The sequence below is a fragment of the Ambystoma mexicanum genome, chromosome 9 (genome assembly GCF_040938575.1).
Source record: "Ambystoma mexicanum isolate Mex_15411 chromosome 9, UKY_AmexF1_1, whole genome shotgun sequence".
Lineage (NCBI taxonomy): Eukaryota > Metazoa > Chordata > Amphibia > Caudata > Ambystomatidae > Ambystoma > Ambystoma mexicanum.
Genome location: NC_090931.1, coordinates 440,105,478 through 440,131,937, shown reverse-complemented (window position 1 = coordinate 440,131,937; position 26,460 = coordinate 440,105,478). Strand labels below are relative to the sequence as shown.

The window sequence follows — 26,460 nt, the reverse complement described above, 5'->3', positions numbered from 1 at the left end:
TGAGACAGTTTACAATGTCTACTTTCAATGGTGAAATAGTGGCAAAAGGTAGAATAAGGTGATTATCTGTGTTCAGAGGAGATCAACTTGTTTAATTAAGAACATGAAAGCACTTACTTCCCATCGTCGTCTCCCATGCCCAACTCAAAAATGCGCTGTCCACCAAGTTCCTCCAACCGTTTGTCCACATACTTCCCCATAGCATTAAAGTGCTCATATGTTTTGTTTCCAAGGCCAAAAACCTAAGCGGTCCAACAACAAAAATCCTTAATTAGTATTTTAAAATACAAAGTGAAGCCTAGTAACCCCCTTCCCCCACACACAAAGCATTTGGTGGCCCCAGAAGAGCTCTAGCTCAATACATATGCAATTAAAAAAATGAACAGAGGCGGCATGGAAAGTGCATGACTTTGAGGTTCTGTACTAAGCTCTTTTAGAGAGAAACCTTAACAGCAAACATGGGTACAAGACACACAAGTCAATGAGAGGCAACAATAACATTTAATACAGAGCTCTGAAGTTTCTCAGAAAACATGGTTACTGTATTACGTAACAAATATTCAGACATGCAAGAAAATCAGATGAGTGAAGGAAAAATAATCCAGGGGCTATATGGATAGACTGTAGTTAGCCTTTCAATTAATCATGAATATCTGTGGAAAGAAGATAGTATAAGGAAGAATCGAAAAGTCATCTCCTTTAGTTGTGGCTTGAAAGTTTTCATCATTGAAGATGTTGAAGCACAGAAGAGTACAATGATGCCCTGGAATAGGACGAGGTCAATTAGTGAGAAGACCACAGTTGTTAATGATCAGAGTAGTGATGGGAGGATAAAGTTGACTTTATGATTCTGTTAGAACTAAAACATTGCCCGCTCCCATTTCGAATGTGCAAAAAGCCTACCATCTAGCACAGGAGCTCTAACACGTTGGGAATAAAAGGATCCAGGATGAAGGAGTAAAGACTTTTCACATAAGAGACTTGGGATCTATATAAGAAAATACAAAAAGGTCCTGGTTATGCAGAGTTGCCAAATAAGGCAAAATACATGCTGTTCCTGAAGAGCTAATTGTCCACTTTCAGACATGAATCCTTAGTTTGCATAATTGGGCACCGCTAGCTGCACACATTGTGAAAACCATCAAAAGGTTTTTTGATAATCTTTTGGGAGGAATGGGCTATGTGGGTGTTAACATTGGGTACCAGCAAGGAATCCCTGCTGATAAAACCTAAACCAGGGAACAAATACAAAATGTATTTCCTGCTGGATTCCTCTAAGAGGGCACACCTGCACAAGAGGCAGCTTCACATGGCAAGCTGCACTCTCCTGGTCTCTTCACCACCACTTTTACTAAGACTTTAGGCAAGCCAGTGGAAAGTCTGCATCATAGGACAAACCAGCAACCTTAATGCTAGGCGATAAATATGGGACGGGGCCATCAGGCATTACATTGAACTAATGTTCTTCATATTAAAAATGCTGACCACAGGGCAGAAAAAGTTGAGAGGTGCATGCAGCCGACATTAGAGATTCCAACTATGTCAAGGGTGTGAAGCTTTGATTTCCTGGCATCCTAAATCACATTTCCGACACCTGGAAAAGCCAGGTGCCTGGGTACTATGACAAAATCTGATTACAAAGACTGATATGTAGTGCTAGTAAAGGTAAGATTAGAGGAGAGTCCCGAGCCAAAACAAAACTGGAGTTGCATGGGACGCTCTCATAGGGGGGTTGCACTCATTTTATTTTAAAGAGCGTTTCACCAATACGTATGAACACAATGTAGTCGCAATTATGGTGACATTCACATTAGTATATTTGGAGTACTTTTTCTTCATAAAATGTGTACTTTAAAATAGAATTCATAGTAAAACCTGCACTTATTTTTGCTTTAAATAATAATGCTTCTGCATCACAATCACGAGGGGCGCGCTCAGATTCTTTGGTTTCAAAAAATGTGGAGCTTCACAAATTCGCAAGTTTCTACTTCAACTAATGTTTGCTCTCTTTAGTAGATAAACTTTTAAAAATACCATACTGAGGCATGCAAGGGTTGCTATATGGTATGAAGCATTTAGATATAACGATTATCATCAAATTAAGGGCTGCTAAGATTAGGACTCATTTTTACTAGTCTCACTCACCAAACACTCATTGATTCACTATTGACGTAGGAAGGCCCTTTAAACAGGCAGGGCTTGGGACACTAACAGAAGTTCCATCCTATTGCCCACCCCACCAACCTCAAACTACTGCACCCACCTCTATGCTCCTGCTTAGTTGGCATTCTCCTTCCCAACTAAAGTCTCCTTCCTCCTCACCCTCTATTCCCTTTTCAGCTCCCTTCAAAATAACCAGGTTACTTACCGTAGTGACCACCTTACTCCTAGTCCATAGTCCCCTTTCCTCCATACTTATGGGACATCTCTCCGTCCTGTGGGACGGGACCGGAGCACTTTGTAAAAAGCATCCAAAAATGTTTTTAAAAATGTGTCCTTCCTCTCTTTCTGCGCGGGGCCTGGCACGCGGCCGTAAGCCCGCCCACCTTGGCTCCGCCCCGCGCATCGCCCATCAGTCCTTTTCTATCGCCAGGTCAGAGACCTATTAGCAGTAACAGAGGAACCTTATTAGAGGGGACGGCGGGCGTATGGAGGAAAGGGGACTATGGACTAGGAGTAAGGTGGTCACTACGGTGAGTAACCTGGTTATACTCCTATGGCCCGTCCCCTTTCCTCCATACTTCTGGGATTTTCCCAAGCACTCCTAACAGGAACTACGGGTGGATGGAAATACCCCTTATTGAAAAAGGTTCTCCAGCACAGCCTGACCAAACTGAGCATCAGCTCTCAAACTTATGTCAAGACAATAATGCTTACAAAAAGCGGATGGGGAGGCCCAAGTAGCTGCCCTAGCGATGGACTCCCAGGGGACATATTTCTGAAAAGCAACCGCAGCTGCCTTGCCCCGCACCAGGTGTGCATGAATACCCTTAGGAGGTTTCAGCCCTTGGACGGTGAAAGACTGCGTAATGCAGGCAGTGATCCACCGAGAAATAGTCGCCTTAGACGCCTTCTTACCCTAAGGGTTACCGAAAGTCACAAAAAGTTGAGAAGAACTCCTAAGCTCGGAAGTCCTGTCAAGGTAGAACTTAAGAGCCCTTCTGACATCGAGACAGTGCAGAACCCTTTCTGTCTCTGAGGTAGGGTTCGGAAAAAAGACTGGCAGGGAGATCGATTGATGCAGTTGGAATTCAGTTACCACCTTCGGTAGAAAGGCAGGGTTTGTCCATAGGACTACCTTGTCCTTGTGAAAGACCAAGAAGGGATGCTCCACTGACAAGGCCTGGAGCTCACTCACCCGCCTTGCTGAGGTAACGGCGACCAGAAAGGACACTTTCCAGGATAGGTACTTGAGGTCCACCGTGGCCATGTGTTCAAAAGGCTTATGGCACAGCGCCGTCAGGACTACATTTAGGTCCCACGGTGGGTGCGGACTACGAACTGGAGGGTAGAGGTGTGTCAAGCCTGCAAAATGCCTCTTAACTACTGGGTTACTCAGAGAGTAGGAACATTGTCTGTAGAAAGATAAGCGGAGACCGCTGAAAGGTAAGTTCTGCATGACAGAACGTGAACACCCAACTCTGCTAGGGAGGACACGAAGGACAGCACAGTGTCAATCGTAGCCAACCTTGGGTCCAACTGCTTCCCCAAACACCAATGACAGAACCTGAGCCATTTACTCCTGTATTGGGATCTGGTCGAGGGTTTCCTGGCTGCCTGGATAATACGCATGATATCCGTAGACAAATTAAGATGCTCTAAAGACCTGAACTCAGGCACCATGCCGCCAAGATGAGCGATTGTGGGAAGGGGTGCCACATCTGCTGCTCCCCTTGATGAAGAAGATCGGGAGTCACTAGTAACCTGATCGGCGGATACACCGAAAGGTGTTGAAGTTCTGAGAATCAAAACCTGGCCAGCCACCAGGGGGCTTTGAGTAGAAGGGAACAGTTCACCGAGTTCTTCAGATTCCAAATTGCTCGATGGACTAGAAGCAGAGGCAGGAAGGCATAAGCTCTCATGTTGTACCATGGAATCTCGAGAGCATCCCCAGAGAGGAGGCTCCGAGCCCCCCTCTGGAGGCATACCGAGGAAGCTTCTTGTTCACTGCCGTAGCAAAGCGATCCACCTCCGGTGTGCCCCAACGCAAGAAGATCCGAGAGGACCTCCGCCTTCAACTCCCACTCGTAGCGGACCACTGTCCGCCGGCTGAGGGCATCCGCTGTAACATTCAGCTGGTCCGGGATGTGCAGTGCAAGCAGCCAGCCACCATGAAGCACGGCCCACTCCCAAATCTGGATGGTCAGGTCCACAAGGGGGCGGGGAAGACTTTGCTTGCTTGTTGATGTAATACATCGACACCACATTGTCCGTATGTATGCGAACCACCCTGTTGGCAATGATCAGTCTGAACGCCCTGAGCGCTAGTAAGATCGCCATAAGATCCAGATGATTTATGTGAAGGAGCTTGTCCTGAGGCGACCAGAGGTCCGAGACCTGTAGAAGATCTAAGGAGTCCGTCGTGATCGTCACCATAGGAGCTGGGTCCTGAAACCCCGCACCCACCGACAGGTTGCTGAGAGATGACCATCATTCCAGGTCCACTCTCATGGAAGCCGGAATCATTATCAGCTTGGAATCCGGGTCCACAGCCTGACGCCAAGAACTCCGAAGAACCATCTGGGTCCGCCTCATCTTGAGACGAGCAAGAGGAAGAGCCAGCACACACGAGGCCATGAGGCCCAGAAGCCTCAGGAACCACCAGGCCGACATGCTCTCCGACTGAGAAAACATCTGACACGTGGCTAACAGATCCGCCATTCTGTCCCCAGTCAGGTACACTCTGCAGTCGATCGTGTTCCAGCGCAAAACCAGGAAAATCAGGTCCTGCGAGATCGTCATGGAAGATTTCCGCCAGTTCACCGACAGCTCAAGATGGAACAGGAGCTGAAGGAGAGACTGGAGATTGCCCGCTGCTGCCAGCGGACAAGGGCTGCGTAAGAGCCAGTCGTCCAAATATGGATACACATGGATACCCTGGAGACGAAGATAGGCCGCAATCACCGACATCATCTTCGTGAAGACATGCGGCGCCGAGCTGAGGCCAAAAGGAAGCACTCAAAACTGGAAGTGCTCCTCTCCCAGAGAGAAACGGAGATATCTCCTGTGTGGGTTCCAAATCAGAATATGCAAGTACGCATCCTGAAGATCCACCACACTGAGCCAATCGCCCATCTGCAAAGAGGACCAAATCTGGCTGGGCGTGATCATCTTGAATTTCTCTTGGGGTAGGAAAAGATTGAACTGGGAAAGGTCTAGGATGGTGCGCAGGCCAGCCTGGTTGGGTTTGGGTTCCGTAAACAGCCGGGAGTTGAAGCCCTCTCCTCATTCCCCGAGAGGAACGGGTTCCATAGCTCTGAGGTCCAGAGGTTTCTGAACCTCTGCTTTGAGGGAGGGCGAGCACAATAGCTGAAAAGGAGGGTGGGCGGGTGGGGTAGGGGGTAGTGGTAAGCGGAAGCCCGCCCGAGCAACTGACGAGACCCATCTGTCTTCTGTGATGGTCTGCAACACCTCCCAATGAGACGCAATGCGTCCTCCCACCGGGGTCTCGTGCGACCACGGAGAACCCTCATTTAGTAGGTTTATCGGTGGTGTTGCCACCTGAACCTGAGGAGGAGGCTGAGGAGCGGGAGAAAAACCGCGTTCGTTGTTGCCTACGGCGGTTGTTCCCCACAGGGGTATCCACTCTGCGAGATTTTCGGTTGAGGAAGCCTCTAAAGCCAGAGGAAGGTCGACTTTGAGACAACGGTCTCTGGGTTTTGAAGGAAGTCTTAACAAGGACCTAGCTGTCTGAATGCTATCCTTCGTCTTGGTGAGCTCTACGTCTGTTGTAGAATGAAAGAGCTCTCCTTCCCATCGAACGGAAGGTCCAACACCTTGTCCTGCACTTCTTTTGAGAATTTAGTTGCATGCAACCACGCCTGCCGTGAGGTATCAACCCCCAGCATAAGGCCCCGAGCCGAGGTGTCTACGTGATGAGCCGCTGCCTCCAGGAGATCCGGGGCCAAGACCCTGGCGTCGGATAAACCCCCTTTAAAGTCTTCCAGCTTCTCGACCGGGATAAACTCCTCAAACTCCGACAGACCTTTCCACATCTGCATATTAGCTCCCGCTAACACCAGTTCGGCGTTGGCCTGCCTAAGCTGCAAGGCAGGAGTTGGCAAAGATTTTTCTCCCAAGGGAGTCAAGGCGCTTGTCCTCCTTTCCCAGAACCTGCTTAGCCGTCGTGGAAGAGGATGCTGCAGGCCTGGATTGCAAAGTGGCCGCAGCCACCACTGTGGAGAGGTGGGGCAGACAAGACGACAGGGCCACCTCTTCCGAAGAATGCAGCCTGTATCTCATGACAATTTTCTTATTGACAAAAAGTCCAGAGTGTGGCTTTTCCCAGACCCTACGGACCTCAGCCAGAACGTCCTTCTGCAAGAACAGGCCGGTACGCCCCGAAGGAGACAGGGTGAACGCCCCAGAAAGCATGCCCTCCTGCGGAGCGGGTGCCTTGGGCACCTGAATATCTAAGAAGCACATCATGTCCAGTACCCGGTCATGAAAAGCTCTAATAGAGCGGGGCAGGTCCTTGTTGTCCTGATCGCCCTGTGCGTCATCCGATGGGTGAGGATCCTGCTGAACCGTATCGGGCGCTGCCTTGTCCACAGGAGACAACAGAGGCAAAGGCGGAAGAGTCGGGGGAGGCACCGCAGGCAAGGGAGGCGCCGGCGGAACCACCCGAGGAACAGGTGGACCCGGAGGCGCAGGCGGACATATCTCCCTAAAAAGCCCTTTGAAATACTCCCTCATGGGGTCGGTACGCATTAACGTTTGAAATGTACCGAAAAAGGCCTCCTCCGGGGACTGTTTCGGAACCTGAGGATGCCTCTCACGAGGTGGACAAATCCAGGGACGTAGCGGGGAAGGGTGCCACACAGGCCCCTCCACCGACATAGCCACATAAATCAAAGTTGCCAACCCCGCAGGCAACGAAACATTGTGCGGAAGAGGCATTCGGGCGTTCCAATCGTAAACTGGCCGATAAGGATGCGCACAAGGAACCCTATTGTTCACCCAAGGAACCAAGCCCTACACCCGAGGCTGATGGCGTAGTTCTAGGGGTAGCACCCAAAATGGCCGCCGTGGTCGTGGCGGGAAAGGGCGCCATTTTGTCATCACCTGAGGGGAACTGCGGCACGTGAGGAAGTGAGGCAGGGGTCCCCGCCGATGGCTCAGGGGTCTTAACTTTAGCCTTAACATAAGGGACCTCGGCAGAGCCGGTACTATGAGGCCTGGAATGTTTCTGCGACATACCAACTGCCAAATCAGTCTTTCCCGGAAGACCTTGGCACTGCCGGTAAAAGAAGAACTTTCCTTCTTTGCCCCCCTCAACAGATCTGGTGTCGCCGCGAGAGCGGGAACAGTGAGAAACAGCCTTCACCGGTAAGGCCTTGTCAGGCCCCCAAGAAATGTTGGTAACTTTAGCCTCTGAAAGAGGGACCTCGGACCCACGTCCGGGGACAGCCTTATCTGCACGGGCCTCAAACATCCGTTCGGTAACAGCAAGCCCCACCAAGGCCTCGGGGCACACCACGGTCTTATTTTTGAGGGAAGCCGACAGAGTGAGCTCTGGTACCCCACGATTCAGTACAACTGGGTCTACAAACAGCCCCCACAGGAGGGGCCTCGGAGCGTGCTCCGGTATCCACAGGCCCCTTACGGAGACCCTCGGAGAAAACTCTGGTACAATTATTAGGCCCAAAGGGCACCTCAGGGCGGACCCTGGTGACAGAGCGATCAACGCTCTTCCCGGCCCGAGAGGAACCTGGAAAGGTATCCCCCGGCCGGGGTGCTCTGAAAAGTAAAGAATTTACCAGGCATTTTTTCTTCTCGTCGATGAATGCCTGAAAATGTGAAGGAGTTCGTCTGAACACCTCCTCCCACCGCTCCAACCGACCTTGAAGTGCCCAGACCGAGAGGGAGTCGCAGTAAAAACAGGAGTCCCAACGGTGATCCGGACCCAAGCACTCTAAACAAAGAGGATGGGGATCCGCCCTCGCGAAATGACGGTGACACGATGAACAATCTGGAAAGTCTAGTTTGAACGACAGACAGACTAGTACACGATCGCAAGCGAGAGCCAGAGAGGAAAAAAGGGAAGAAAATCTTCCGAGGATGCCAGTGCGTCCAGTCCCGAACGAGCGGAGAAAAGGACTGATGGAAGATGCGCGGGCGGAGCCAAGGTGGGTAGGGTTACGGCCGCGTGCCGGGCCCCGCGCAGAGAGGAAGGACACATTTTTAAAACATTTTTTTGGATGCTTTTTACAAAGTGCTCCGGTCCAGTCCCACAGAACGGAGAGATGTCCCATAAGTATGGAGGAAAGGGAACGGGACGTAGGAGTATAGCCTTTTGCCCTACTACCACTCCACCCAAACACAAAAACAGTCCTGTCATTCAACACACATCTGTGCCAGCTCACCAACCTACCTTCTACTTGCGAACACTCCACATATGCCTTTGCCCATGTTGACCTACACCCCTTACAGATTGTTCCATCACAATTCACGATTTGAAAGAGTGGCCTCCCCTCCTCTGCTCTTCTCCTCCTCGCAGTCAAAGCCTACCTCGGTCTCCTTCTGGACGATTCCACATCCCACCACCACCTCCCAGTCTGTGTGCAAACATCCTTCATCCACTTTTTTTGTTATGAGGTTTGTCCCAGTGCTGGGTTCAGGATATGCGACTCACATGCCTAGGTCTAAGCAAACAGACAATCCTTAAGCCTTCCCTGGCCAACCTAGTGGAATCTGTGGTGAAGTAGTCATGGTCAACTCTCAGGTGATGTGTGGGCTGAATGAGAATACATGGTACCACTGCACTACTTTGCATAGAGCAATGTCCACAGAGGGATAGCTATGGAAATATACTTTATATGTGAAAAGAAAGTAGGCAAAAGGTGTTTATGCATGCTAGCAAAAAATAATGCAGCTTCAGAAAATCTATAGGGGCATTCTTAGGTTGCGAACTTGTTGGGCTCACTTACAAAGTCAAAAGCATACCAGACGCTTTATGTGCGTAGTTTAACAATTTGTACCCAGAGAGCTCCTTATGACTTTTATAAGCGTAACTAAGATTCCGTCTTTTATTTTAATCAAAGGGAGAGACAGAACAGCTGTGAAGCCCCCAAATGTCAAGTATAGGGTAGTGTGTTGATACATCCAATTTTAAAGTGAAAACCCGACTTTGGAAGAATGCAGGTAGCTTTCAAAGCCATTCTGAGTAATGGGAACATGGTGGTGGGTATCTTCAGCTGTTTCTGAAAACTAGCTTCCAACAATTACGTCCACAGAATATGAGTTAACAGCAGTGGTTTAATTTACTCTTGTTGTCTAGCAGCAGGCCGCAGGATGAAAAAAAGGATCTTAAAGCAAGAAGTTCTGCAGACTTGCTGGAGATGCTCTGGTACCAGTGGTCGAAGTGAGCGGGAGCGGTGCTCCTATACTTTTTTAAATTACCTTGTACAGCTCCTATACTTTTTAAAAAGAAACCGTTCCGGAATGGTTTTGTTTTAAAATAAAAGTGTAGGAAGAAGTTGAAACCTTCACTTTCAGTGCACTGCACTGAACGTTCCCTTAAACAGCAGGTGCAAGTGTTTGGGGGGGGTGGGTGTATTGTGTGTGGGAGGGGTTCTGGCAATGGGGTTTGTGGGGAGCTGGGGCAGGCCAGCAGGGAACATAGTTCCACTACTTCCTTTCGTACACTTCGACCACTGTCTGGTACAGACGATGTAGAGAACTACATCCCTACATCCTATGGGTTGTGGTGAAGGTGACATGTTTGTTGACAATGCAAGTCCTGACGGGCCGACTGTGCACAGCAGAAGCAGCTTCGATAAGAGGTGGTCTCCTCACGAGTTGTAGCTTTGTCTTTAACTTCAAGTAACCACAGGTCTCAATTTCCACCAGTAAGCAGTGCTACCGGTTTTCTATGCCTCAGACCCGTGTCTAGCCAATGCAGCAAGGCTTTCCAAAGGGGTGGGAGGAGAGAATCATTCAGTTTTTGTATTTTTTGATTCCCATCAAATAAAAACAGTGAAGATTCTTTCACAAATTATACTAAAAAAAAAAAGATATTTCTATAACATTTGTATTTAAAACAAGCTTGTACAAGCAAATAAACAAAAGACAGTTATATAACTTTATACAGTTCATACCAAAAAACATCCTAAAATCTGCTTTCTTTTTTTATCTTCATCAGAAACATCCTTTCCTAACTTCTCCATGATTTTATAGAGAAGATCGCATAGTGCCAAAATTTGGCTCCGTGTTTGACCACCCATGAGACTACACCACCAAGCTTAATTTTCATGCGTCATATCTAGACACTCTTCTGATCTTCCCTCGTAGCACTACAACCCATAACCTGATGTTTAATGGTTTCTTTCATTTCCACCAACCCACACAACCTACAACTAGTTGTCCTTTCCCCCCTTCCATCTGCCCACTCTCTCTAATGTCGGTAGTTGGTTCAAGCGTAAACGGAGGTGCATTGACCTTCTTGAACATGGAAAAATATATATGTATTTTGAAACATAGTTTCGAGTATTCCTTATAGAGGGCATACGTTGCCACCTGCTCTGCTGTTTTCCCCCAGTGATAATGAAATAACTTTTGTTTCACTCTCACTGGATTTATAGCGCGCTCCTCGCCGGATGATCCTATTTCTATCAACAGACTGTCCATTTGGTCTTTCAGATTTCTTATTGAGGCCCCTGAAATGCGTGTTTGGACTTGTCCCCATTTTTCATATAAGTGGGTCGGGGAATTTAATAATTTAGCATATGTCGTCAACTTTCTCTATACGGCCCTACTGATCAAGGAAACCCGCACAGACAGGTGCTGAATACCAAGTTTGGGACAGATTTTGCCAGCCTTTGTGTAGCTTTCCAAAGCTTACCTTGTATTATATTTAAACTGTCACCCAGATTTTTTTCGGTTGATATCCAGGCCATACAGGATTATGGGCTCCACTTGCATCAGATAAAAGTTAATTAGTGGAGTCAATGAAAAACCACATAGCTGTGCATATAGCCGTCTCATTTCTGTAAGCAGTGGGCCATATTTGGAATTTAAGTGCTTTATCCCCTCCCTGTTTAGATGTAGAATTTAGTACCTCATTGTCCAGATAAGTCAAGGCAGCCACTCACTCGAGTGGCTAATCTCCCACCTGCCATGACATCATTTTCGGACTTCTCTTGCACACTCTTGATTTGGAACCATTTACCTTTAAGTTGCTATCCACAGAGTATTTATGAAGAAGCATACGTTTCTGCTGGATCCCAAGTGGAATTAAATCAAACACTAGATCGGCAAAAGCTATCCAGTTAAGTGTTATCTTACCCAACCTGACTATTTGTGAGCCCCCCTTCCCACACTCTTGCTATATCTGCTGTGTATGTGTTGTACAGGGTGGGGGCAACCATACAACCCTGTCTCAGTCCTACAAAAGTCCCAACAGGAGCAGTCATTGACGACCCCCCAACCCCACTGTCCAGCCTTACTCTTACGGTCGTGTCCGTGTGTAACAGAGTCAACAATTTTACCAAAACACACGGGACCCCAGCCACCAAGAGCTTTTGCCTCAGCCGCCCTCTGCGGACTGTCAAATGCACTGGTCATGTCAATTGACACCCTGTGTGCCGAAGTGAATGTGTTGAACGGAGTACCTATCCCCGATCTAAAACCTTTCTGACAGACAGGATTTTGTGTTTATTAATCTGGGGTCCCTCAACAGCAATGTAGCAAAGATTTTACTTGACAAGTCCAACAAAGCAATAGGTTTAAAATTTGCCGAGTTTAATTTGTCCCCCTTCTTAAAAATGGGGACAACTAAAGATTGTTTCCATGTCTCTGGTACTACGTATGAGCTATTAACATGTTTGAATAATTCCCAGAAGGGCGGCGCTCATGCTTTCCAGTTATCTTTTATGATAACAGGCGGGATGTTGTCTGGTCCTGGGACTCTTGAGGGTTTAGCCTTACTAAATGCCCAGATAACATCCTTCAGGTCCCAAGGGCATACTGCCTCTCGTGGTAGCCCCTTAGCATCTATGTTGACCAGGGGTTCAGCTACAGGTATAGCATACTTTCCCTGTAAATACTGTTCACAAACTAACGCTGGGATCCCACACTCTTCCGTATTAGGGATTTTCTTTTCCACTGCTCCCCTCATCAGGGACCAAAACATTGCTCCATCTTTTCAAACTATTGTCTCTACCACCTTCTGATTTCTCCTAATTGAGGTGTCCCTTCCAATTCTATTCAAGGCCTGTTTATGACGTGCTACGATCTTCTAGTCTTCACAGTATTTTTTTTATAGGAGGTAGCTTTATTTAGGCATTCTCTAATGGCTGCTCTCTTAGCCATTTTAGCCTTCTTGACATTTATGTCGAAGGAATTTGTAAGGGAAACATTTCCCTGAGCTTGCCCCTTGGATGAAAGCAGTTTTATGCATGTTTGCAGCTTGGCGTTCGTTATAATTCCAAGCTGTTGGTTGATCTCCTGAAACTGTTATCCGTCCCAATTCCCTTTTCCAGAGGTACACAAAGGTTTTATAGGCCCTCATATTCCATCTAATTGCTGCCCCCCCCGCACCCTAGCTGCTGTAGAAAATGCCAAGGCAGGGTCAGAATGACGAGTGACGAATTGCATACTTTGAGGTTTATGGGCCAATGATCACTCCCCATTCCCCCCCCCACCCCCGAATTAAGTGGTTACTCTTCCTGCCCAGTTCTGATGATACAAAAATATGATCTATCCAGGAACTATGCTCTCTCCCCTCTTCAACGTATGGAAGTGCTTGAGATCTTCTACTGGGGTACAGTGGCAAACATCCCAGTCTGCCATGAAGGTCTTCCATAAACCTCCCATTTGTTCACTGCTGTATCTGGTGATTCTTCCTGCATGACTGGTATCAGATTTCTGAGTCCATACACAAGTTGTATTAAAGTCTCCTGCTCCCAGTATATTGGCATTATCATTTCTCCCTAGCCAATCTTCAAACAACATTGCCAGCACATTTTGAAGGGCCATCATTTGTTTTTCATAGATGTTAACTATTAATAAATTTGACTTGGTGTGTGGCATTGAAATGTTTACAGCCATCACATCTGGGTATACCACTTCTACAGTGCCAACTTAGATCTATTGCAACTGCCAGTCCTCCTTTAGGTCACCCCTTTTCACCCTGTATGGCTGATTTACAGTAAGTTCTGAATCCTGCTATATCCAAGTTTTCCACCGCCATGGTTTCCTGTAGGATGATGACATTTGCAACTTTGAACAACGTCATGGTATTTCCTGTCAATTTATGAAAGCCACACATGTTCATGACATTCTTATTTCCTTTCTTTCAAAAGGTGCTGCTGGTTCAGTTTCACCTTTTTAAACATTTCGATCGCTCTTTCCAAACAATCCCATTCATCTCTATTTCAGATTTAGTTTAAGGAACCTCCTACCAGTTCGGATGGTCTCTGTGCCATTTCCTCCCTTTGAACCGGATTTAAGAAAGTTTGTATTTCTTCCTGAGTTGAGAGTTCCTCTAAACAAAATCCTAAGGTCTTCAGGGCCCTGACGATTACTCCAAACCATCTGGACAATCAAATTTAATGCGAAGGAGCAGACTGATCTTTCTGCCCCCTTCTTTGGAAAGGCTACTTGCACAATGTTGTCTGAGCGCGAGGCTCTTAACTGAGCGACAGGCTGGAATCCTCCGATTATGTTTCCTCTATTCATATTTTCCTTTATTCCCGATCTCCACCCCATTTCTGTTCCTTGGAAAATGTCTTTCTCCATTTTATTAACAATGTTTGCGTCTCCATTCTCTTGTGTAGGTTCACACACTCTGCCCTCAACCACCAACCCAACACTCCCGTCTAAAGCAGGCTTTCTCCCTGTCTTCCTATTCGTAATTGGGGAACTATCATTATGCAATTCCAGTGTCCCCTGTGCCAACTGAGAGATGCCATCAATTGTCATTTCATTTTCCACATGTCCCGCGTTAAGTGGTTTGTTTGTCCAGATAGGTAGTAATTTTAGACTCTTTCAATTGACTTTCCAATTCATTTATTTTATCCACTTTACCAGTCTTTCCCATTTTATTTATAGGATTTCCCAGTTTCCTTTTCTTCCAATGAGAGCGCCTCTATAAACTGCATCAAACTTTTCTTTTTATTCAGGATTGTTGCCGGCTGATTTTTTGATTTCTTCTTTTTTTGTTGATTTTTTACTTTCCCCTTTTGTTTTTCGTTTTTTCCCCTCCTTGTTCCCGATTTTCTGCCACGTTTTCCAATGTAACCTGGTTAGACGGATCCTGTGTCTCTCTTTTGTGCATCTCTTGATATAACGGTTGTGTTAAGTAGGTCACATAATGGTGAGGGCGAGTCTGGTGTCACTGTTTCCTAGTTTATATCTTGCTCATCCTGATCCTGCTCACGCCAGCCAGTACTTGTCTCAATCTATACACATTGGATTTGTATGTGATGTTCTAAATCCTGTGTAGCTGGGATGCCCTCTTGCCACCGCTTCCGATGCCTTTCCTCCTCTTTACGTGGGGAGGAGTAGGTTAGATGCATCCTTTCTTGTAGAAATCAAACTGTTTGGGCCATGCTCTACCTGATCTAGTTTAAGCGCATTTCCCTGTACCAGCTCTTTAATGTTATCGTACAGACGTAATAGTGATTCCAGCAACAGATGTAATGCTGAAATCGACGCTGGTCCCAGTGTGTCCCTTTGTTGCATAATATTGGACTCTCTCCTCATAGCGATATTTCTTGGTGCAAAGGAATTATCGCTAATAGTCTGTGTGCTGGAATCTCATATGCCCTTCGTTGTTCTTGTGTTGTGCTGTTTAAAGGACTGGTATGCTGCTCCACTTCATTCAGGAAACCCTGGGGTACCTGTGTATTTGTTCTTTCTTATGGTAGAGCACGGTAGGGTCATTGCATAATCCCATCAATATCACTAAAGGAATGGTCTAGCATGCTCAATTCATTTACATTCTTCTCTTGTATTGTGTTTATGGAGGTTAAAGCACCCTCTCTCCCACTTGGGGTGCACTGTTCCGCCATTTTTGTAGACTAATGCCCTGTCCCCCTTCCTTGTATATCCGGCATTAATGTTGGATTTGTAAATGTCACATGAGCCTCATTTACTTTGTTTACCACTCCAATTGTTTGTCTCATTAAGTCAGTGTGGGAATTATCCACCACCTCTGACTATAATAGCAGCGTGCCCACAACAAGATCCGTTGTCTCCATTTCTAAAGTGCAGTGTTCTGGACCGCTTACTTCTTTTATATGATCCAGAACTGGCATACCCAGTCTAACTTCCGTAGTGTCTAATGATCCCCCGAAATCAGCATGCTCAAGATGGTCTTGGAACTCTGTGCGGGTCAGAGCATGGATTGCCTGTTCCCCAGTTCTCTCTGGATGTTAGAATTCCAAAGTTGCCGATGATGGCAGGGCTTCGACATAAAAACAGTTCTTGGAAGAGCGCAGGAAACAGCAGAGCTTTCTCACAATTCCTCCTTGGATAATCATCTTCTATGCTTTGGTACTCGTTTGACAAGGTGATGATGGAGATGCTCTGGTTATGCTGATCTAGTCTATTGCGGAGAACCACAAGATATCTTGATTTTCTGAAAGAGGGGTGGCAAGGACGAGAAGACACTAAAGGTGGAATACCCACAGCGGTAACAACCACCCGGTAGAGATGCTGATTGCAAATACTGTTTGAACAAATTGCGGATCAAACAGTCAAGAGCAGCAAAAGCACCTGAGCGGCCGAAAAGGCAAATTAAGGAAATTCAAAGTAGGTGGCCTTCCCCTGGTCCTTTCTTTTGACCTCTAAAAATATGTTTGTGACAAAGTGGCACAGACAGTAACAAGGCATGAAAGTTGATTGCCAAAAGTCAATACAAGTATACCATGTAAAGTGGCTCAAGTCCTGGTGGAAACCAGAACCACCGACTCTTATGGCACATCTGGGGTCCTAAGAAGTGGATGAAAATCTTGGTAATGTTAACTGATCTAATACGCAAGGACCAGACCGAAGATTTACAAACTGCACTTTTGCAGATTCATTTTTTGATTCTTCAAGCCAAGCTAATAACTTGATGCATCATTTTTTATCACTTCGGGTAAATCAGTCCAATTGAGAGCCTCTAGACTACTTGAGGCAGGTCAAAAGGCCATCAAAGATTAAGTGAAGATGATGCTAAACCTGGAGGTGATTAAACACTCACAAAGCAATTTCTCATTCCTGATAGTCCTGCTCCCCAAACCAAATGAAACTTGATGACTTTTCACAGATTTTAGTAAGGTGAATGCAATCTTTTGTATACCCTGTGCCAAGAATCGAGTAGATGATTGAAAGGATTGGAGCTGCATGGTACATATACACCCATAACTTAGTGAAAGGTTTCTGGCAGGTTACCCGGAGACAAGAAGATAGAGAAGAGAACATCTTTATCCCACCTATGGGCTTTTTCCAGTATAACGTTCTTCCCTCTGGACTGAATGGGCCCCCTATGACATTTTAAGAGGTGATGGACACCATACTTCAACCATACCAATCTTTCGCCAGAGCCTGCCTAGATGAAATTGTAGTAGACAGTAAAAGTGTAGCAGACATCTGTATGCTAGTGCCCAAAGCCTCAGGAAAGGCAGGCCTTAAGGGCACCTGGCAAAAGGGGCATCCAAAAGAAAACAGGGACATTTAATGTGATGATCATGGTGGTGGGTTGCCTCACATAACTAGTGGATGATGTATTAGGGGGTGGCTTAGGGAGGACTCTCCTCGTCAACTACACTTAAAAAAACACCAGTGGCAACCACATGAATAACCGATAACTACTCATTTGTTAAAGTATGGAGACTTGCATGGCTGAGAGAAGACTCAGTCATGCATGAAGGACGGCTTGTTCCAGCAAGTCCATTTGCATGACAAAAACAGCATTTTCAACAGACTCTAAAACCACATCAGTACATTCAGATTACATGGGTAACTTGAAAGGGGTGCAGCTTCCCACCCGCTCACATTAATGCAATGCAGTGGTGCCAGTACCATGCTTGAGTAATAGGCTCAGCATGCCTACGCCAGGGGAAAATAATATGGAAGACAACAGACCAGGTTGTTAACACCAAAATCGATGTCACTGCATTCTAAAGTCCCATCCCATTTCTTGCACCCGACCCATTTGTAGTTCCATCGTTGAGAATTCAATTACAACCACTCCTTCATAAACATGCACAGATGAAACAAATGCCAGATGTGCATCCCCAGTTAACAGCCCTTCAACATTAGGCAGTGCTAGGAGGAGAATATAAGGGTGCAGCAGGAAGAGTAAATCGGGAGGTAGCAGGAAAATAAAATAAGCACATGGTGGGAAAGTAGAAGAAGCTAGAACCAGTGAAATCCAAGCAGAAACAGCAGAAGCCAAGCATTACCCAAGGTAGTCGGTGGGTCGGGAACCCGATTTAAAGGTGTTGAACCCATGGCAGGAGGAAGAACGAGCTGTGGCTTTGAGGAGGTACAGGACCGGAACAGGAGTTAGGAGGAGGTATGAAAGGTAAAGATCGGGATGCTTGTGGAGGGAAGTGAAAAGGCCCTTTTTAAGCTCCCCTATGGAAACTTGGGTCAGCAAACTAGCTGGCACAGTCTGCCAGAGAAAACAAAGGTCCAGCTGTTCCTATGCTATTGGCAAGATACAGAGACATTTATAGAATCTAAAGGAAGAATTGGAAGGGACATGCCAGGGGATTTCTGGGAGAAAGATAAAGATACACAGATGCTGCCGGAGAGGGATATCAAATTCTTGAGACCCTAAAGAGATACCTTTGAACTAGTGCAATTGTTGAGCAAGGACTTTCCTGGCGTTTTCTTTGCTTGGGTTTTGCCAGTGTAGGAAATCTTTGCGTTTAATACAATCTGTTTTACCGAATTTTGTATTGAGACTTTTGTGGACACCACTCGGCGAAATGACAGACTCTTTACGCAGCAACCCTACTACAAGAGTCTGTCAGTGAAGAGTCTGCTTAGATTCACATGCTATCAGACATCTAGTGGAAGCTGCAGAGTATTACAGTTGTTTTTGAAACTCAAAAAAGGGACGTCGACAGGGCGTGCCAGTAATACTACCTCTAGTGTGATGTCCACTATACCCATGGTCCTTCATGCGTCGAAGTCCCTCAGATTGTTTTGTTTCTGACATCGGGTAGCATGTAGTGTTGTGCGAGTACAGGTGTATTAAAGCAGATAAGATCAGATAATCTCTTATAAACATCTATGCACCTTTCCAAGGGGAGGAAGGATAGGTGCATGTGAATCTCAGCAGATACAAGCACCAGAAATACGATTACGGTGAGCAATGTATCCCTTCTGAGGCTTGTGGAATCTGCTTAGATCACATGCTATGCATAGATTAGCGAGCAGTATTTGGAGAAGGTGGTGGGTTAAATATATGTTTAAGAAATGCTTGCCCCACCTGTGTATCTGCTTTTGAATGAGTGTCAATGCAGTAGTGATGTGTAAAAGTGTGTGCTAAGCTCCATGTAGCTGCTTTGCAAATGGTGTCCAGCGGGACATTTGCTATGATAGCCAAAGTAGCTCCTGTACCCCTTGTGAGTGAGCTCTTGGTGTGAAAGGCAGTGTCATACTTGATCATGACTAACAGATCTGTATGCATCTGACAATCTTGAGATGGCATTTTTGGAAATGCGGTCTCTGAGACAAACAGTTGGTCTGTTTTTCTGAGCAGTCTGGTCTTGTTTTCATAGTAAAGGACTGCCCTCCTTACATCTAGTGTATAGTGTTTTATCTCAGTTGAGCTTGTAGGGTTCTGGAAGAAGGCCAGTAGCTCAATGTATTGGTTCACGTGAAATTTATTTGTAAATCAACTTAGGTGACAACCTAGGGTGTGTCCGTAAAACCAATTTATCCTTGTGTATGACAAAGAATGGGTCCTGCACTGATAATGCTTGAAGTTCACTGACTCTTCTTATGGATTTAATAGCCACCAAGAAGGCAGTCTTATAGGTCAGGTGTGTTAGACTTGACTTCTGCATAGGCTCAAAGGGAGGTCCCTTGAGCTTTACGAGTACTACACTGAGATCCCAGCCTGGCGGTGGGTTTGAAATTGGAGGATGGAGTTGCTTTACTCCCTCCATGAATGCTTTAATGACGGGAACTTTCCACCACAATATTCTACTCTGAGAGGTGGTGTAAACTGATAAAACTGCCAGGTGTACCTTTATTGTGCTGAATACTAACCAAGTCTAACAAGTGGAGCATATAGTTTAGAATGTGGGATGGGGTACATTCTACAGGGTTTATTTGTTTAGACTGGCACCAAATTACAAATCTTCTCCACTCTCGAAATAACCGTGTCTGGTGTTCGGTTTACGTGCTTCCTTGAGGATATGCATACACCTCTGTGGAAGATTTAAAATGTCCAAACTACGACCTCAGGAGCCATGCTGCCAGGTTCATAGAGTGAGGTTGAGGGTGTACTGTTATTCCCCCGTGTTGGGTCAGCAGATTGCTGTGGCATGGGAGTTTGATAGGATCGCACATCGCCAGTTTGCACAGATGTGGATACCATGGTTGTCTTGCCCACATGGGAGCAAATAGGATGAGAGTCATTTGTTCTTTGTGAATTTTGTTCATCAGTCTTGTGCATTAGAGGAGTTGGAGGGGTGGGGGGGGAGGGGGGCGTAAGCAAATTTCCCCGACCAGCTCATCCATAGGGCGTTCTCGTTGGAGTCTGGCCGAGGAAACCTGGAAGCGAAGTCTGGGCATTGCTTGTTTTCTTTTGTAAGTGTAGTGTTAGGTAACCCCACTGTGAGAAGATGTGGTCTACGACATTTGTGTCTAGTTGCCACTCGTGTTCCTCTGGTAGGGGATCTTCGCTTAGCAAGTCTGTCAGGGAGTTGAGTTCCCCTGGAACATGTTGGGAAAATAGGACCATCCCCCGCCTGAGTGCCCATTTCCATATTCTCTGTGCTGGCTTGGACAGATTTGGAGAATGTGTGCCCCCCTGCTTGTTGATGTAGAACATTGCAGTGGTGCTGTCGGTTAGGATCTGTACCGACTGATTTGTCAGCTGCGCTTCAAATGCCTGAAGCGCTTTGAATACAGCTAGAATTTTCAGCAGGTTGAGGCCCCGGAACCCGCCGAAGGAACGTTGATGCTGTATGGCTTGCTGTATGCTTTGAGCATGGCCTCTGAGTATACAGAAGGATTTTGCAGTCTGGGAACTGTTGTTCTTATTAAGTTCCTCATCGGTGGTGGAATGAAAAAGATCGCCACCCTCGAATGGAAGGTCCAATATGCATTCCTGGACATCCGGGATGAATTTCGTAGGCCGGAGCCAGGCTGTCCTTCTCATGTCCGTGGCGATGCAGATGGCACGGCCTGAGGTGTATGTGCGCCACGGTCGACTCCTTGATGTCTTGGGCCACCATTTCGGCTTCTGCCAGCCCTCCTTGAAACGTGCACGATTCTGCACCGGAGGTTCTGGGAGGAAGTTGGCCATTTTCCTGCCAAAGCCTCTGATTAACGGCTGCGAGCATGGCGTCTGCATTAGACTGACGAAGGTGCAGTGAGGCGTTGGACTAGACCTTCTTGCCATAGGCCTCCAAAATCTACTCCTCCTAGGCTAGAAGAGCCGAAGACGAGGTGGCCAAGGATGACAGGCTTGGATTAGAGTGCCGCTGCAGCAATCGCAGACGAGTGTGGTTGAGGGTGCACCGACAGCAAGAGTGGATCCCCCTCCAATTGCCTGTACTTGGCGTTGAGGCGCCGATTGACGGGTTGGTCCTAATGGGGTTTAAGCCATCCCTTTTTGGCCAAGGTGACAACATCCTTCTGCATCGGAATCCCCGGTCTAGCCACGGGGCGCAGAGTGAGGACCCCTGCCCCCAGTCGTTCCACTTCGTGTTACAGGACCCCCAAGTATTCTGCCAGACCTGTGAGACGGTCATGAAAGGCTTTGGCTGAAGATGGTGTGTCAGGGTCCTCCTCCTCCTCATCTGTGTCCATCAGGGTGTCCAGCTGGCTCGCAGCAGGTGGAGGAGTGTTGGAGCCGAAGGCTGAGGCATGGAGGCCGTTGCCAGAGGCTGCTGTAGAACCACCTGAACTGTAGGAGGCAGGGAAGCCAGAATCGAAGGACACGGCGTGGGCAGCTGGAGCTGCGCGGGGGTCTGAGGCGCTGGAGCCATAGGAGGAATGTCTATAGCCGGGACATGAGACAGCATGTCCCTGATCACATCCCGAAGGATGGCACTCATCTGAGGGGATCTCGGTGGCATGTGGTATTGACGGAGTAGCGTGCGGCTGCAGGGGCCTGTGCGTACTCTGCCTTGCTGGTTGCGGGGTGTATCTGCCCTGCAACGCTGAAGGATAAGCTGTAGGCCACGTACCTTGCAAAGACCAGTCCCACCTGGACGCCATCACCTACCTGCTCCCTGAACGGGGGTGGTGTCGGACAAGCTGCAATTTTGTCTGGCGCAGTGGCCATTTTGTCGGAATGCATGCCACGTGCCTGCGTCATGGTGCTTGCTTCACTGGGCCCGGCCTTCTCCAGAACTCTTGGCGGTGGAGCTCGAGGTCTACCCTGCACCTCAGGATGAGGACTTGTAGGTGTAGTGCCCTCAGCTGTGTTGCCGGTAGTGCTGTGTACAGGTGCCCCTCAGTCATTTGACTGATAGTAGGGCATAGCCCCCCCGGGTGGACACCCGGTAAAAGAACCTTGCGGTGCGTCAGCACCGTCTCCGGAAGGATATAGCGACCTCTTGGCTTGGCGGCCGGTAGCTGAAGCAGCCTCAGTACCTGTGCGGGTGTGAAACCTTGACAGTCCCTCCCTCTCTGACGTTTCCTTGGGAAGGAGTCGTCCTTGAGGGGTGCGATAGAAAAAAGTGCCCCTACCTTGGGCCTTCACTTGTGTTTGACAAAGTTCTTCAAGTCCTCTGGAGGCGACTTCTCGAAGCGCTCCCTTCCCCTGAGCTAACCTGTTCTTCAGAGCGTGCGGTGTAAGCGCATCACATGTGGTACAACCCTCGCAGCCGTGTTCCGGGCCAAGGCAGCGGAGGCAAAGAGCATGGGGGGGTCAGACGTAGGAAAGAGCCCTTCAGAGGCTGGACACCTGCTGAAGCCTGATGACGTTGACATGTGCAGGAGAGGAGAGTCGCGCCAGAGGACAGAGTATCTGATTAAGATCAAAAGACAAGAGTATCCGGGGAGACCACGTGGAATTACAAGGTCAAAGCCAAACCGAGGCGCGCTGGTGAAAGCAGTTCATGTCATGATGCCCGCTCCCGGGGAGCCGGTTCAAGCCCTGCGTCCCCGAAAGCGGACATCCAGTCCCCAAGGAAGGACCCAGCAACCCCATATAGGGGCCCTTTGGACAGTGTCCTGGCGCCTATGGCGCCAGGCTCATAAAAGACATCAGTCCTGGCGCCATAGGCGCCAGGCTCATTATGGGAGTGCTTGGGTGCACTTACCTGATGCAGACCATGCTGCAGGATCCCGGCCTCCTTGAGGCCTGAAAGGAACTACTTTACCTGTGGGACTAATTTACCATCCGGGCGTGGTCAGGGAAGGATACATACCTGGAACTTCTTCCAAGGGTATTTAAACCCCACCCGAACAGCCACACGTGCTTCGCGTTGTTCTGCATCTAGCAGCTGGACGCTCACCGTGTCTGCTCCTGCATCCTGACTTCTGCCACGCCTGCCAGCATCCTGGATCACCTGCAAAGGAAGGGAAGAAGAGAACAGAAGAAGGAAAAGTCCTTACCTGCTAAAACCGCATCCCGGAGACATCTCGCCGACAATCCTGAAAAGGAAGACTTATTTAAAAGCTCATTGCGTCGATCGCTGCAGCGCCGCATTCCACTCACCTTTACAGGGTGCCTCCATGTTCAGCAGCGATCATCCGGATTCGCAGTCACGCCCCAGCGCCTAGGGAGAAAAAGACCAGAACAAAAGGTGAGAGAGAGAAGGGAATAAGGAAAGCTAAATCTCCATGTTAAAACTTACCTGTTGATTCATTCCCTCTCCATTTCGGGTCCGCGCCGCATCCTGGCATTTCCGGACCCCGGCCCCTAAGGGGGAAAAAGAGACATCAGCGTTAATGAGCGAATGAAAAGACATTACCAAAAAACGCTCATTAAAGACTTACCTGATTTCTACAAGGATTTCACCTTCCATCTCGGGTCGGTGCCTGTTCCTCGGCATTCCGTACCCCGGCCCCTATAGGGAAAAGGACACTAGCATTAGTACATTAATGCATGGACACAAGGGGAACCTCTTATCAAAAAACTTACCTGGAAGCCAAGCAAGTTTGGTTCTCACCAATCCGAAAATCCAGTGAAGTAACTGGATACCAACGCGCCCCTGCATCAGAAGCAGGATGGAGAGCTCGTCCTTCCAGACCCTAAGGTGAGACGCTACGAGGAATCACAGAAGGGTTTCGAGGAGGGTGAGAGGGGAAAGTGGGAGGCCGATTGCATTACCCCGCAGACAGTTAATACCCTATTTTCGCCTACAGAAGGATACTTCTGCGAGCCAGACAAGCCAGATTTGGGGGCCCGGTCCAGTCCGTCTTCCGAACCCTGCGCATCACCTTAGAAGAGGTCACAGCAGCGCGAACCAGGCCAGCGCCTCCGTGGGAGTCAGGTGAGCGTTAGTTCACTCCTGTCGATGCGGATAAGAGGACCGAGGAGTGGCGCCAGTGGGCGGAGTCAGGGGAGTGCATGCTCCCAGGGCTGCACCCCTGCACGCCTCTAAATTTAAAAGGGGAAGAAGATTTTTTTTCTGGTGAAAAAGGTTCTGTCTACCGTCCCTAGCGAGGGACGCCCATACAGTATGGGGGAAAGGGGACGGGACGTAGGAGTATGGTCACATTATGGAAGGTTTCGATTAACAGAAATTGGTTGAGGTCTGAAAGGTCCAGAATTGGACAGATCTGCCGGTTTTCTTTGGGATTAGAAAGTAACGGGAATAAAATCCCTGACCTAATTCCCCTTGAGGAAACAATTCTATTGCTCCTAAGGAAAGGAATTTTTGGATCTCTTCCAGGAACTCTGGGGAGGATTTTTGCAGCTTCGAAGGAAGAGTATGGTGAAATAGCCGGAAGGGCAAGACGGTAACCATGCTGAATATTCAGGACCCATTCCTCTTGAGTAATGGTTTTCCAAAAGGGAAGGAAGTTGGACAGTCTTCCTGCTACCGGGGATGTATGGTCCTTGATGATAGTAGGAGCGGAAGGTATGTACATGCTCGGAATGAAGTCAAATAGACTTCTTTTGTCTATTGTGCAGAATTTGAGGAAGGGAGGGGCCCAATTTAGATTTGGGTCCATCTTCTCTTTTTAGAAGCGTAATAAGACTCTGCGGAAGTGGCAGAACAACGATTTCCTTGAGGACCTGGTCTGAATGATTTAATGTTTTGGTGAGAGGGTTGTTTCACTGAAATTGAGCTAAGGGTTTTTAGTGGCCGTGACACTGCCCTTACATTTTTGAAGGACTTAATCCGTGGATGGATCGAACAGTGTCTTGCCATCAAACGGAAGGTCGAGCACCTTCTCCTGCATATCTTGGTGAAGGGAAGAGGCTGACAAGTATGCATGTCTATGCATGCAGACTGCACTAGTGACTGCTCTGGCTGTTGTGTCAGTGAGGTCTTTAACCACTTGAAGCTGCTGCCTAACCGCTTCCCTACCCTCTGAAATCCAAAAGCAAAACTCGTCAGCGGCCTCCTGAGGGAGCATGTCTGCAAACAATCAAGATCCTCCCAATTAAGGATATTAAATCCTGCTAAAGCTATAGCAGCGTTTACCTGCCTGAGTTGTAAGGGAGCATTAGTGTAAGACTACTTACCTTGAGTTTCCCATGCTTTTGCATTCTTATCAAGAACTGAAGCCGGCGATGGAGAAGGGCCTTTACCCTTTGTGCCTAGAGCAACTGAAACTACCGCTGATTGTGCAGGAAGATTGCCCATAAGTATGAAAGGTTCCTCCTTAGGCACCTTGTATTGGTTGTCTAGAGCTATGTGGATCTCAATGAGGATTACCCCAATGAGCTAGAGCTTGCTCTAGAATCGACAATTACATGGGAAGTGGATTCTTTTCGACTGATGGCAGTTTTCAAAGAACACCTGCCGTTTCAGGCTCATCCTTACCAAGGAAGCCTGCATGGCTTTCGTTACAATGTCATGAAACATCTTAGATGGTGACTGAGTGGTGTCATCCGAATCTGTGTCAGTCTTTGGAAATGTTTTGTTGCTTGGACGGAGGAGCAGAATCCTTGTTGTCCACTGATACAGTGATTGGCTCAGCTCTAGTCTGAAAGAAGAAGTAGAATAGTCAGCTCGGTTAGGCAGCAGGTTTGGATTGTAGATGTTAAAAACCAAAAGGTCTAGGCACTTGAATATTGTTTAAAACCAGCTGTGGTCCAGATTGTGCTGTTACCAGAGTAGGTTGACACAAATTGTCCTCAGACTGAGGAGAAAAGTGCAGCAAAATGTGAGGTGAAAACTGTTCAGGTGGAACTGTAAAAAATGTTGAAGCATCAAAGTCTTCAGAGTCAGAAACTAGAGTAGAATTATCTCTGACTCTCCAGTACCGAATCCGAGACAGATACCATGGGAGATTTTTCCCACTTGTGCTTTCTTGGAGAAGTCGGTACCGGACTGGATCTCGAGTGAGAGTTTTTATGTCTCTTGTAAGAGGACTTCTGTGATTTCCTCTGTACCCATGAGCTTGAGGGCTCCACTGTGGTTATAGAGGATAAGACTGTCTTTCAGTACCGAAGTACCAGAAGTTTTACATGCTTTAGCTTACTTGGCTTTAGCAGGTACAGGGGAATCGGAATGGACAGAGTCAACCCCGGAAGTGAGGGCCTCTTTGCATTAATCCTTGCTTGTTCGGTTTACCGAGCCATTAGAGGGTTTCCCCCGGTACCGTCGTTATTTCGTCTGGTGTAAATAACTTTTCGGTACCGGGTGATCTTCTGAAACCCTTTCCCACCTGAAGGTACCAACACTTTCCGACCAGGAGGTACTAGTGCTTTCCCACCCAGAGGTACTCTCAGATGAACACGCCCGGGGTTTCCCCCCTGAATGGTCCCTTTGAAGACCCCGGAACTGAGGATGCAGTCTTCCCTTGGGTAGTGAAGGCCGGTGCCGAAATTCGTACGTCACCTGAAGATACGGTCCCCCTCTTGGCCTTCCTCCTGTTCCAAAACAAAGTCTTCGGTCGCCTTCAGTACCGGTCCCGGCTGTGACATGGAGAGAAGAT

General features: G+C 47.7%; 1 protein-coding gene across 4 annotated transcripts in view; it reads right to left on the bottom strand.

Annotated features, from left to right (window-relative positions):
* The window catches only part of POR (cytochrome p450 oxidoreductase), a 964,880-nt gene that overhangs the window by 357,271 nt on the left and 581,149 nt on the right, over positions 1 to 26,460 (bottom strand). For all 4 annotated transcript variants that reach the window (XM_069614934.1, XM_069614935.1, XM_069614933.1 and 1 more), the window contains one exon: positions 118 to 242. In XM_069614934.1, the coding sequence (XP_069471035.1) occupies positions 118 to 242 (125 nt within the window). The remainder of the gene's footprint in view (positions 1 to 117; positions 243 to 26,460) is intronic.